Source organism: Lampris incognitus, chromosome 6, assembly GCF_029633865.1.
Source record: "Lampris incognitus isolate fLamInc1 chromosome 6, fLamInc1.hap2, whole genome shotgun sequence".
Lineage (NCBI taxonomy): Eukaryota > Metazoa > Chordata > Actinopteri > Lampriformes > Lampridae > Lampris > Lampris incognitus.
The window spans coordinates 24,587,865-24,600,726 of record NC_079216.1 but is presented as its reverse complement, the minus strand read 5'-3'; the positions used below and the strand labels follow the sequence as shown (position 1 = coordinate 24,600,726).

Here is a 12,862-nt window from a genome sequence, read left to right as displayed (position 1 = left end):
GCCCTGCCAGTTCTGAGTTTAATTGTCTATCCAGAGACTTTTATTTTGATACCGTCTGACACTCGAGTAACAGACAGGAACCCGTGAATAAGAGATCAGTTCGTTAGTTATGATCCTCCTTCTCGGTAGCGTTTGAAGACATTCTCTAAGTAAAATAAAAACATGAATGAATGTTGATCTAAGTTAAAGTACATTTACCTGTGAAATGAATGACGTTATATTAGACTGCGTTTCTGTTGATTCCGTACATAACAGTTTACCTCATAGTTCATACTTACCATATATGCTATATGCTACCGCTAGCCTAGCTACATGCCTAGCTAATAACTCTGTTGCCTAGCTACATGCTACATTTGTTCTGTAATGTATTTGTGAGATTCATATTCCCTTGTATTTACTGGTACATGTAATTTCATTTCAGTTTCACACTATTTGCATAATAAAGCTCTCAACTTCACCCCTGGTGTACGAGATGTTATGTGGAGGTGTTTATTTTGCTGGATAATGGAATAAGGCATTCTGTGAGGCGAGTACACAGGGCATACTTCTAAACATACAAAAGCAGGACATACTTAAAAGCAATACAGTGGCATAACGACCCGGGTTTTTTCTGTTTCAAAGAACCCAGTCATTATGGTGGTGGGCAGGACCTCGGGTGACCGTGCTCCTCCAAATTAGCACTCGTAAAAATTTGGTATGAAGGGCGCCAACGAAATCCATCAAAAAGTGTCCGCCTCTGGGCGTCCAGGTGGCGTGGTGGTCTATTCTGTTGCCTACAGACACAGGGATTACTGGTTCGAATGCCCGTGTTGCCTCCGGCTTGGCTGGGCATCCCTACAGACACAGTTGGCTTTGTCTGCGGGTGAGAAGCCAGATGTGGGTATATGTCCTGGTCGCTGCACTAGCGCCTCCTCTGGTTGTTCGGGGTGAGGGGGAACTGTGGGGAATAGCGTGATCCTCCCATGCGCTACGTCCCCCTGGTAAAACTCCTCACTGTCAAGTGAAAAGAAGCGGCTGGCGACTCCACATGTATCGGAGGAGGCATGTGGTAGTCTGCTGCCCTCCCCAGATCGGCAGAGGTGGTGGAGCAGCGACCGGGACGGCTCGGAAGAGTGGGGTTATTGACCAAGTACTTGGTGAGAAAGAGAAAATTCTAAAAAAAAGAATGCAAACACTCAAACAGCAGAATGTATTGAATAAATTCTAGTAGGTGCATCCTTTGTAATTTTAGCACTTTTACTGAAGTATATTGATTGTTCTTCATCAGTGGAGTAGATAAAGTACAAAAAGCATGAACTGGATGTGGAGACTTTTCAAAGACCTCAGAACATTTTAAACACATTAATGTGTTATGATGTAGACAAATAAAGACGTGAAGTGTTAACAGACCTTTCTGTTTAAATTCCACATGCTTTGTATGAATGGTGTGGACCTTTGACAAACTGCAATAGACAAAAACTATCAATTAAGTAATAAAAGAACATTTTAAAATTTCTATTCTCAAAAGACATTTTTGGATATAATCATTTAAATTCATCACAAATTGTGCATGGATATGATCTATTTGTCAAATCTGTTGGACTTCAGAATAAATGTACTGCCCATAACAGGTAAGACAAATCTAACGCTACATCCAGTCTGCCTCATTCAACACCCTCTCCTTCACTACACTGTCCTAGTGAAGTTGTTATTTTCTGGAAGAAGCATCCTGCATTATGGTCGTGCTCGAGTGACAAGATGGGAGTGGTGTTTGTGGAGAAGCTGCGACTGGCTCATGAGACCAGGTGAGGGGCTAAACGGGGGTCTCGCTTCAGCTGTTCGTCCAAAGACAGGTATTTTCGCGGAGCACTGTTCTTGTGTCTGGAAAAATACACACACACACACACAGACAAGAAAACTCAACACCACACAAACACCATGTACACACAAATATTTTCTCATATGTGTACAAAAGTGGAAAAGGGGGTCTAATCTGCATGCATGTGTGGTTGCACATATAAGAGCTATTTCTAACACTAAAATGACAATACCAATATCTAGCAGCCTTGATTTTGTACATAAACATTTTGTTAAAAGGGATTTTTTACAGTTTTTCAATTTTTATCTCCACATACCGATCCTAAGTAATGCTCACTACAGGACGCCTCCATGTCTGTCTACGTGCTCCATGTCACCCGGGAGGGCTCTGGATAAGTTGAATCTTCACCAACTAACTTTACTAACTAATCGAACTAATAAAAAGCAGTACAAGCCCTTTTTTCTTCCTCAGTTCTCAGTCACGCCTGTAACAACAAGGCATGGTGTGCAAGAATCCATCTTCCACCAGGAAGAGGTGCTAACGATACACCTTACAAACTCCATTTAGTTGGTCATTTTGATTTTGATTTTTTTTTTTTTGTGATTTTGATATACTTTATTGATCCCCATGGGGAAATTCTGCTCTGCATTTAACCCATGCTAGTTGTGTAGCTAGGGCAGCTGCTGTGCAGCACCCGGGGACTAACTCCAGTTCATCTTGCCATGCCTCGGTCAGGGGCACAGACAGGAGTACTAACCCCAACATGCATGTCTTTTTTGATGGTGAGGGAAACCGGAGAAAACCCACCGCAGACATGGGGAGAACATGCAAACTCCACACAGAGGATGACCTGGGATGACCCCCAATGTTGGACAACCCCGGGTTTCGAACTCAGGACCTTCAGTTCCAGCTATCATATTTCAAGAAAAGATACACTGTTTCCTAAGAAAAAAATAATAATTACCCCATCCTACAAAGACTCCCAAGGTAAAGTGTCTATAAGCTACTATGAAACAACCCACTAATAAGGCTTATACCGACGGAAGGAAACCTGAAGTTTGCCATCACTGTTCACGCCACTCCACAAACAATATGAACACCAACTGTTAGAATTTTACCTCTTTCCCAAAGAGTTTTATCGCAATTTGAGATTGGATTTAATCAAAATTGGGTGAAATAATACATTGTGACTTTTCTTCTTGTTAGCTTTCTGAATAAAGGAAGAGTGACTTGCTCAGCTTCACATTCATTTTTAACTGCTTCAGCAATCCTTTACATCTCAACTCACATTTTAAAATTTAAAATAAAATGATGCCTACTGGTGAATATCAGTGATAAAATACGACTAGTTTGTAATGTAAAGTCTGTCATTAACTACTCTGATCATCAGAACACTGGCTGGGTCACAGGGTGGAACCCTGGATCTGGGGGTTGGCTCTCAGACCACAGCGCTCACAATGAATTCTGGATAGTCAGAATAACAGAATCTAGTCAGAGCTTGACTGTAAGCCAATATTGGGTGTATTTAATTGTTTCCCTTCTATAAATACCAGTAAAGATTGATGTGATGATGCAACATTTCTCTTTAAGCATTGGAAACTGCAGTTCTCTCAAAAAAGCTCCCCAAAAATTAGCACAACTCTGAGCAATAATCACAGAAAGTTGAATCAGTTCATCTGGACACGTGTATTGAGAGAAACGTTTCATCACTCATCTAAGTGACCTCTTCAGTCTCACCTGACTGCAGGTATCCCCACACTTATAAACAATACAGTGGCATAACCACCCAAACCAATGACCAGTTTCATATGCAAATTACCATGACCATTAACTAGAGTTACAATGGCCATGTGTATTATTCACAGAGGATTGGGGAATGTTTGCAATCACAGCATTGTAAAATGATGACAGATGTACTCTTAGGATGGTCATTCCCTCTTCACATAGACGGCCTCTTCGACTCCCTGTTCAAACCAGCGTTCCTCCCTATCAAGAATGTGCACATCCTCATCCTTGAAAGAGTGGCCACTGGCCTGTAGATGGCAGAGGTGGAAAACTCCGCTTCAGAAAGTAGAAGTACTAACCATGTATTTGCTCCACCCATGCACTAAACCAGCTGATTCTAATTAGCAAAACACTTCAGCCAGGTAGCAGAACTAATTAGTGAAATCAGCTGGTTTAGTCCATGGGTGGAGCAAATACATGGTTAGTATTTCTATTTTCTGAAGCCAGGTTTTCCCACCTCTGGTAGATGGTGTAGACTGTGGAGTCCTGGCCTGACATGTTAGCTCTCCTGTGTTGTGCCATCCTCTTGGCCAGTGTCTGTTTAGTTGCCCCAATGTACAAGTCACTGCAATCCTCCCGCAGCGTGTTTCTGGGTTTGCTTTCAAACCCCAAAACATGCTGCGCCAGAAATTGGTCCACCCCAAGGATCAGGTCCCCCGGCGCAAACAATATAGTGTATGCAGTCAATTGCCGGGTTAAGGGTGGGGATACCTGCAGCCAGTTGAGACTGAAGAGATCACTTAGATGATGATGAAACGTTTCTCTCAATAAACATTGTGTCTAGATGAATGGATTCAAACGTATGTGATTTTCTTACCTGGATTATTGAGCATGCATCAAGACATTCTGAGCAATTATAGTGATTGTGTGGTGAGAAATATGCTTTTGTAAGTTTTAATGTCCTTAAGGACCCCTGTCCCTTTGTAAGACTTGAATCCTATATAAATTCTAATTATTCAGTTAATTCAAACAGCCTTCAATGGTGTTTACAAGGCTCTTAAGTGTGTATGTGGTGTGCCGTTGTGTGTGTGTGTGTGTGTGTGTGTGTGTGTGTGTGTGTGTGTGTGTGTGTGTGTGTGTGTGTGTGTGTGTGTGTGTGTGTGTGTGTGTGTACCTGGTGAGGTGAAGGTTGAGGACACGTATTCTGAACATAGTCTCAGAACAATAAGCAAGATACTCATCTTCCTCATCATTGGTCATAGTCAGCTGGTTCTGTTGGTACCACTGTTGTTTCTGCTGCAGCTTCTGTATCTCCTGAAGGTTGTTTGAGAATGTTGATCCCCACACAGAAAATTATTTCACACAGCATATGAAGTCTTTTCTCTGTTGACTTTTCTTCTTGTGAAGTAGTCATTTTTTGGGACCATTGATAACATTTGACACATTACAGCCTGTCTTTTTGGGGAGAGAAAACCCCCAAAGGCCTTTGTCCAAAGTACTTTATTGAGTCTGTGTCATATTATAAAAGCACACACTGGATTTTGGCTGAATAAAAATGCAGTAGCCAGCAATGTTAAATACCATATACAGCCTATATAACATTGGAAGGTGCCCATTTATATATATAAAATAAACCTACTTTTTCATATTGGGTTTGTATGAGGTTGGCCCTCTTTACGAGTCTGTGTTTGAAGCAGGCCAGACAGTCTCGGTAGAGCTGAGCAGCGTGTGCTGGCGTCAGAGTCTCTGGGTTCCCCAGCTGGACCAGGAAGGGAGCCAGGCTGTCCTGCTTCTCCTCCTCACACCGTCTCTCCTCTGCAGGTACATGCTGCTGGGATGAAAGTGATACAGTACCTCAGCATGCTACCACACACTGCCCTGGTTCATCCCTCAGTGTGGACAAGCTGAGGCTATCATCTGTGGTGTGACTGTAAGAGGAATGAGAAGCATGGCAATATATCTTATTAACATGTCCTGCTCTTGCATCATCAGGTATCCGGCCTGCTGGTGTGGGTATGGTATGGTATGGTACGGTGTGTGATCCTCTCTGCTGGTGTGTGTATGGTATGGTATGGTACTGTGTGTGATGCTCTCTGCTGGTGTGTGTATGGTATGGTACGGTGTGTGATACTCTCTGCTGGTGTGTGCATGGTATGGTACGGTGTGTGATGCTCTCTGCTGGTGTGTGTATGGTATGGTATGGTACGGTGTGTGATGCTCTCTGCTGGTGTGTGTATGGTATGGTATGGTACGGTGTGTGATGCTCTCTGCTAGTGTGTGTATGGTATGGTATGGTGTGTGATGCTCTCTGCTGGTGTGTGTATGGGTATGGTATGGTGTGTGATGCTCTTTGCTGGTGTGTGCATGGGTATGGTATGGTATGGTATGGTATGGTGTGTGATGATCTGCTAGTGTGTGTATGGTATGGTATGGTGTACGATGCTCTCTGCAGGTGTGTATGGTATGGTATGGTATGGTATGGTATGCTCTCTGCTGATGGGTATGGTACGGTATGGTATGGTGTGTGATGCTCTCTGCTGGTGTGTGTATGGTATGGTATGGTACGGTGTGTGATGCTCTCTGCTAGTGTGTGTATGGTATGGTATGGTGTGTGATGCTCTCTGCTGGTGTGTGTATGGGTATGGTATGGTGTGTGATGCTCTTTGCTGGTGTGTGCATGGGTATGGTATGGTATGGTGTGTGATGATCTGCTAGTGTGTGTATGGTATGGTATGATTAACGATGCTCTCTGCAGGTGTGTATGGTATGGTATGGTATGGTATGCTCTCTGCTGATGGGTATGGTATGGTATGGTATGGTATGGTGTGTGATGCTCTCTGCTGGTGTATGGTATGGTATGATATGGTATGGCATGGTGTGTGATGGTCTCTGCTGGTGTGTATGGTATGGTATGATATGGTATGCTCTCTGCTGATGGGTATGGTATGGTATGGTGTGTGATGCTCTCTGCTGGTGTATGGTATGCTATGATATGGTATGGCATGGTATGTGATTCTCTCTGCTGGTGTGTAGGTATGGTATAGTATAGTATGGTATGGTATGGTGTGTGACACTCTGCTGGTGTGTATGGGTATGGTATGGTATGGTGTGTGATGCTCTCTGCTGTAGTCAAGAGGCACTTGACAGCTGTGTGATATGTATGTGCGTCAGTCAACATCAGTTAAATACAAACATCTTTGGACAAAGCCACATTATTAACTGGTAATTTGAGAGAAACGGTGTATTGACATACCTGCTCATCACCCACATTGGTAATTTCTCTACACTGAGGGTTGGGGGTGTGTGGGGAGGTGTTTTTATGAGTAATGTAAAAAGAGATTCATCGTGTAATGACTCAATAAATTTTAATAAATACGTAACTCCACTGATGTGAATAAATGTGTATATGTATGTGCATTTTTCTATGTGTCCTTGTTGAAGCTCAGTGTGACTATGATATTGATATATTAAATCCAGTGAGTCAAGTAAATTCTTTATGAGACAGTACAAGCCTGTTTCATGCCATAAGCAATCATCAGCTGGCAAGAGTGTGTGTGTGTGTGTGTGTGTGTGTGTGTGTGTGTGTGTGTGTGTGCGTGTGCGTGTGCGTGTGTGTGTGTTGGGGCAAGAGTGTGTGTGTGTGCTTGTAGTGTGTCTCACGGTGTTCTCCTCATGGAGGCGGGCCCTCTCATGGCGGGCTGTGTCATATATGGAGACATAAGGCTCAAATGAACTCTCCTCCTGCTCTCTGGAGGCTAGAATACCTCTCACCTGTACACACACACACACACACACACACACACACACACACACACACACACACACACACACACACACACACACACACAGCATGTGTGCTGATGTGAGCACTGCTTAATGTAATAGAATAGACAGACACGTGTAAGGTACATCCAGAGATACATGTGTGCGTATGTGTGTGTGTGTGTGTGTGTGTGTGTGTGTGTGTGTGTGTGTGTGTGTGTGTGTGTGTGTGTGTGTGTGTAATATTCCACAAGGAGGAGGTAGTGGGGTTTATAGGAGGTAGTGGGGTAGTTTTATAGGAGCTGTGGAGTAGCTTTATAGGAGATAGTGGGGTAGTTTTATAGGAGGTAGTAGAGTAGCTTTATAGGAGGTAGTGGGTAGTGGGGTAGTTTTATAGGAGGTAGGGGAGTAGCTTTATAGGAGGTAGTGGGTAGTTTTATAGGAGGTAGTTTTATAGGAGATAGTGGGGTAATTTTATAGGAGGTAGTGGCATAGTTTTATAGGAGGTAGTGGGGTAGCTTTATAGGAGGTAGTGGAGTAGTTTTATAGGAGGTAGTGGGGTAATTTTATAGGAGGTAGTGGGGTAGTTTTATAGGAGGTAGTGGAGTAGCTTTATAGGAGGTAGTGGGTAGTTTTATAGGAGGTAGTGGGGTAGTTTTATAGGAGGTAGTGGGTAGCTTTATAGGAGGTAGTGGAGTAGCTTTATAGGAGGTAGTGGGGTAGTTTTATAGGAGGTAGTGGAGTAGCTTTATAGGAGGTAGTGGAATAGCTTTATAGAAGGTAGTGGGTAGTTTTATAGGAGGTGATGGGGTAGTTTTATAGGAGGTAGTGGGTAGTGGGGTAGTTTTATAGGAGGTAGTGGAGTAGCTTTATAGGAGGTAGTGGGGTAGTTTTATAGGAGGTGGTGGAGTAGCTTTATAGGAGGTAGTGGAATAGCTTTATAGGAGGTAGTGGGTAGTTTTATAGGAGGTAGTTTTATAGGAGATAGTGGGGTAATTTTATAGGAGGTAGTGGGGTAGTTTTATAGGAGGTAGTGGCATAGTTTTATAGGAGGTAGTGGGGTAGTTTTATAGGAGGTAGTGGAGTAGTTTTATAGGAGGTAGTGGGGTAATTTTATAGGAGGTAGTGGGGTAGTTTTATAGGAGGTAGTGGAGTAGCTTTATAGGAGGTAGTGGGTAGTTTTATAGGAGGTAGTGGGGTAGTTTTATAGGAGGTAGTGGGTAGCTTTATAGGAGGTAGTGGAGTAGCTTTATAGGAGGTAGTGGGGTAGTTTTATAGGAGGTAGTGGAGTAGTTTTATAGGAGGTAGTGGGGTAATTTTATGGGAGGTAGTGGGGTAGTTTTATAGGAGGTAGTGGGGTAGCTTTATAGGAGGTAGTGGGGTAGTTTTATAGGAGGTAGTGGAGTAGCTTTATAGGAGGTAGTGGAATAGCTTTATAGGAGGTAGTGGGTAGTTTTATAGGAAGTAGTGGGGTAGTTTTATAGGAGGTAGTGGGTAGCTTTATAGGAGGTAGTGGGTAGCTTTATAGGAGGTAGTGGGGTAGTTTTTTCAGGAGGTAGTGGGTAGTTTTATGGGAGGTACTGGGGTAGTTTTATAGGAGGTAGTGGGTAGTGGGGTAGTTTTATAGGAGGTAGTGGAGTAGTTATATAGGAGGTAGTGGGTAGTGGGGTAGTTTTATAGGAGGAAGTGGGGTAGTTTTATAGGAGGTAGTGGAGTAGTTTTACAGGAGGTAGTGTGGTAGTTTTATAGGAGGCAGTGGGCAGTTTTGTAGAAGGTAGTTGTTTAGTTTTATAGGAGGTAGTGGGAGTGTCCAAACATTCTGACCTGCTCCTTTCCTCCCCATCCACATTAAACCTCATCTATGTGTCATTAAGTTGGAGGAGGCAAGTGGGAGTGTGGGAGTGGAGGAAAGGAGAAAGCAAACACAAGTCCAGTCTATTGGGGAAGCTGACACGCTTCTTGATCATCAAAACCAGACATCAGCTGGTCAGTGGGCCAAAACCAAAAGCAAGTCCCACAATGCACAGCACACCTTGATCCTCTGTTCAGTGCAGGCTACTGTGTTACCTGCTTTTCATTAAGGATGTCATATTTAATTTCATTAATCAATCAAAAGATAAACCTTACAACAAATGAAAGTTGAAACCATGAAACATTTTAAATTATTGCCTGCAATCCTGATAACCAGGTAATGAAATCTCAGTTAAATAGGGCACCCTATATAAGGTTATGGCACTATATCAATATATTGTTTCTGCTGAATCAAGCAACGTTGGTGCTAAAAGTTTCTGTCAGTGCTGCTGCTTCATGCATCATGTTTTTAATTGTTGATACGATGTCAGATTCTGGCATGATCACCAAACCTACTTCCTGGGGAGGATACATATGTGCATCCTCCACTGAAGGACACTTCGCTCATCTACTACCAGACTATTGGGGTGGCAGGCATTCAGGCAATAGACAAGATATCTACTTCTGGATGACAGAGGAGAGGAGGTGGTAGAGAGGGAGACATTTTTCGGGTGATGGGCACACTCGGTTACCTCTCTGTCGGAGTCTTTGATTCTGAGAACAACCTTCTCTTCCTCCTTCATGAGGGCCACCAGCATCTTATATAGATCCAGGTTCTTACAAGGCTTTGCCATTGGATCCGCCTTTGCACACGTACCACAAACATTTAAACAAATACACAAATATACACACCCATAAACAGTATGAGATACATAGTTTTCTTGTTTTTTTTCCCCGACTATGTTATCCAAATGCTGAAAGACCTGAACAACAAAGATATTAGGTCCCAGTTATTGCGCCAGACGACCACTTAATGACCCGAAACACCCTAACTACTCCAGACAACCCCACACTACCCCAAACAGCTCCACACTACACAAAACAATCCAAAGCTATCCAACCTCACATCCCAAACAACCCCGAACTACCTAACTCCCCTGAAAAACAAACATACGTTTTATAACCCCAGACTACCCCAAACTACCCGAAAACAACTCCCCACTACCCAAATAAATACCTCCCAAAACCCCAAACAGATCCCCAAAACAACTCCAAATTAGCCCAAACAACAATAATTTTATTGAAAAGTGGTAACTTCGATGGGACTTGGCAGTTTGCGAACTGCCGTTTACTCGAGCATGCAGGTAACTTTTGAAAGCTGTCCAAGGTTTCAATTGGCAAAAACCTGATTGAAAGATAATTACTTGCAACATAGTGTGTATCACCTTAGCAGTGCAACATATCACACTATTGTATTTAACTAATTTAGCTCATTAAGATTGAGAGTACCAATTTTGCCCAGATAGGGGTGCTACTATAAAATGGCACCTTACCTCCACATTTTGAGAGTTTTTACAATTCAGCTACACATGCATTTAAGCAATGTATGGGTTGGTTGGGGTAGTTTGGGCTATTTCTTGGGTAGTTTAGGGTTGTTTCAGGATGTTTCGGGTTGCTTGGGGTATGTGTTTGGGGTAGTTGGGAGCAATTTTATATTAATAAAGTACATCTTAATCTTAATCTTTATTAGTAACACCCAACATTTTTTTGAAAAAGCCATAAAGGGGAAGACTGATGCACAACTTATTGTACTTAAGTGTTTGTGACTGTGTGTGTCTGCACCTGGAAGCTGGACACCATTCTAGGTGAGAAGTTTTCTGTACGTAGGGTACCTGGAGATTCTTGCAGTTTGAGAAAGTTCCTCGATGCAGGGATGATGCAATCATCTTCTAAATGATATATCACCTCAATACGGTTTTCGGTCAGTATGAATGCTCGCTCTGCCACATCCTTGCTGGCTGGCTTGGACCTGTTTCTGTGGAAATGTTCCACCACTTTCTACACACAAACAAACACACAAACAGTTTAAACCTATCCTCAAACTCTAACCTTAACCCTGAGCCTGCTTCTAATGCCTAACTTTAATACTAGACATAAGCCTAACCATAATCCTAATTGTAACCCTAACTGTAAACCTAACCCCGAGCTCAGATATAACCCTTTTCCTCATGGGGACCAAATAAATCCCCCCATTAGGTAGGTGGATCGGACTTTTATTGTCCTCATGAAGACATTGGGATGCCACAAGGATAGAAAAATAATAAAACCCACTGAAGCAAACACACACAGAGACAAACATGCACATACACACGCAAATAATCAAAAAATAATAAAAGAAAGTAAACTTAGTCAGGGCAAAAACAAGATCCCTTGTCCAACCCCATCGAGCCAAACCCACATTTCAGTTGAAATTAAAAGGAGGCTTGTCTTGAAAACTCCAAAAAGTATTTGGTTTTAATGGCTAATGTTAATAGACCTGACGCACTGCATTTCTTCCAATCAAAGCACACAGAAACATGCACACATGCAAACATAAACACATACAGAATACAGTATTTGTCCAGGATAAAATTATAAAGGCTAACGTTTCCCCAATCCCTTTTCTTTTTAAGTTTCTTTATCTGTCGTTTGAAAATTACTTTTCTTAAAGATCCAATAAGTGATGTACTGGGCCAAAAAAAAAAGAATAGATGATTTAAAAAAAATGAATATGTGTGTGTGTCATAGGATTTAGAATAAGCTATAATAAGCTTTTTATTTAGCATAACGTGGGTCCCCTTTTCATGGAGAGTGCTATGTTCACCACCATGTTCAGACCATGTGACCAGAGGGACTTACTTGCCATAGAAGGAAAATAGATTTGGGCTCATTGGCTAAAACTGCTTCTTTTTATGGAAATCCCTTGTCTGCATTGAGTGGCTAGTGATTCAAGTATGGAGGATCATTGATGTACCTTACCAGCAGACACAACAGGGATGTCTAAAATCATTAGGCCTAAAAAGAGAAATAATGTCAAAAGAAAGCGTTATGACCATCGACAGCAGGAAAACAAGGGTGAATATTGGCTTGGCCTACTCAAGTTGGAAAGCTCTGTGTAATAAGGATTTTCAAGTGCCGTCAAAATTGATTATATTCTGTTGGACAGGTAACTAACCAAATTAAAGTAGAAGTAGACAACTTTTTTTGCTTTAACTTATTATGAAGTAAATAAGTATTGCTGTGTAATGGCTATAGAGTAATGACACCATTGGCATTTAGATTGTTCCCTATAAGCCTCACTTTCACTTGCTTTCATTATGCAATTCTGTCTGCCACCAGGTACGATCTCGCAGGAAAATGAAAGCTCAGTTTACAGCACAAAGGAAGTGTGTCAACCATTGTGCAACAAAAATAGCAGGAGGATAGCACTTTTCCCCAATAGCTATCCCCGGTAGTCGGAATGGTGGACAGTGTCTCTGGCTTAACTTTCTCGTGGGTTAAGCCCTACTTATCTGGTAGAAGACATTGTGTCTGCTATAATATTACATCAAAATTCTATATGGTGTACCTCAGGGCTCAGTTCTTGGCCCTCTACTTTTCTCTCTTTATATTTCACTTCTTGGCCAAATTAACTGCAGTCGTGGAATACATTTCTATTGCTATGCTGATAATACTCAGCTGTATGTGCCTATAAGGGCTGATGATCATACTCAAATGACTAATTTAGAGGCCTGCTTGGCTGAAAAA

At 42.2% G+C, this 12,862-nt stretch overlaps 1 protein-coding gene across 1 annotated transcript in view; it reads right to left on the bottom strand.

The window, feature by feature from the left end:
- Nucleotides 1-485: 485 nt before the first annotated feature.
- The window catches only part of ccdc135 (coiled-coil domain containing 135), an 81,434-nt gene continuing 69,057 nt past the window's right edge, over nt 486-12,862 (bottom strand). The window contains exons 13-18 of the mRNA XM_056281933.1: nt 10,919-11,134; nt 9,829-9,939; nt 7,184-7,294; nt 5,163-5,354; nt 4,698-4,837; nt 486-1,860 (exon numbers count right to left, since the gene is read on the bottom strand). Coding sequence (XP_056137908.1) covers nt 1,773-1,860; nt 4,698-4,837; nt 5,163-5,354; nt 7,184-7,294; nt 9,829-9,939; nt 10,919-11,134 — 858 coding nt within the window. The 3' untranslated portion in view covers nt 486-1,772. The remainder of the gene's footprint in view (nt 1,861-4,697; nt 4,838-5,162; nt 5,355-7,183; nt 7,295-9,828; nt 9,940-10,918; nt 11,135-12,862) is intronic.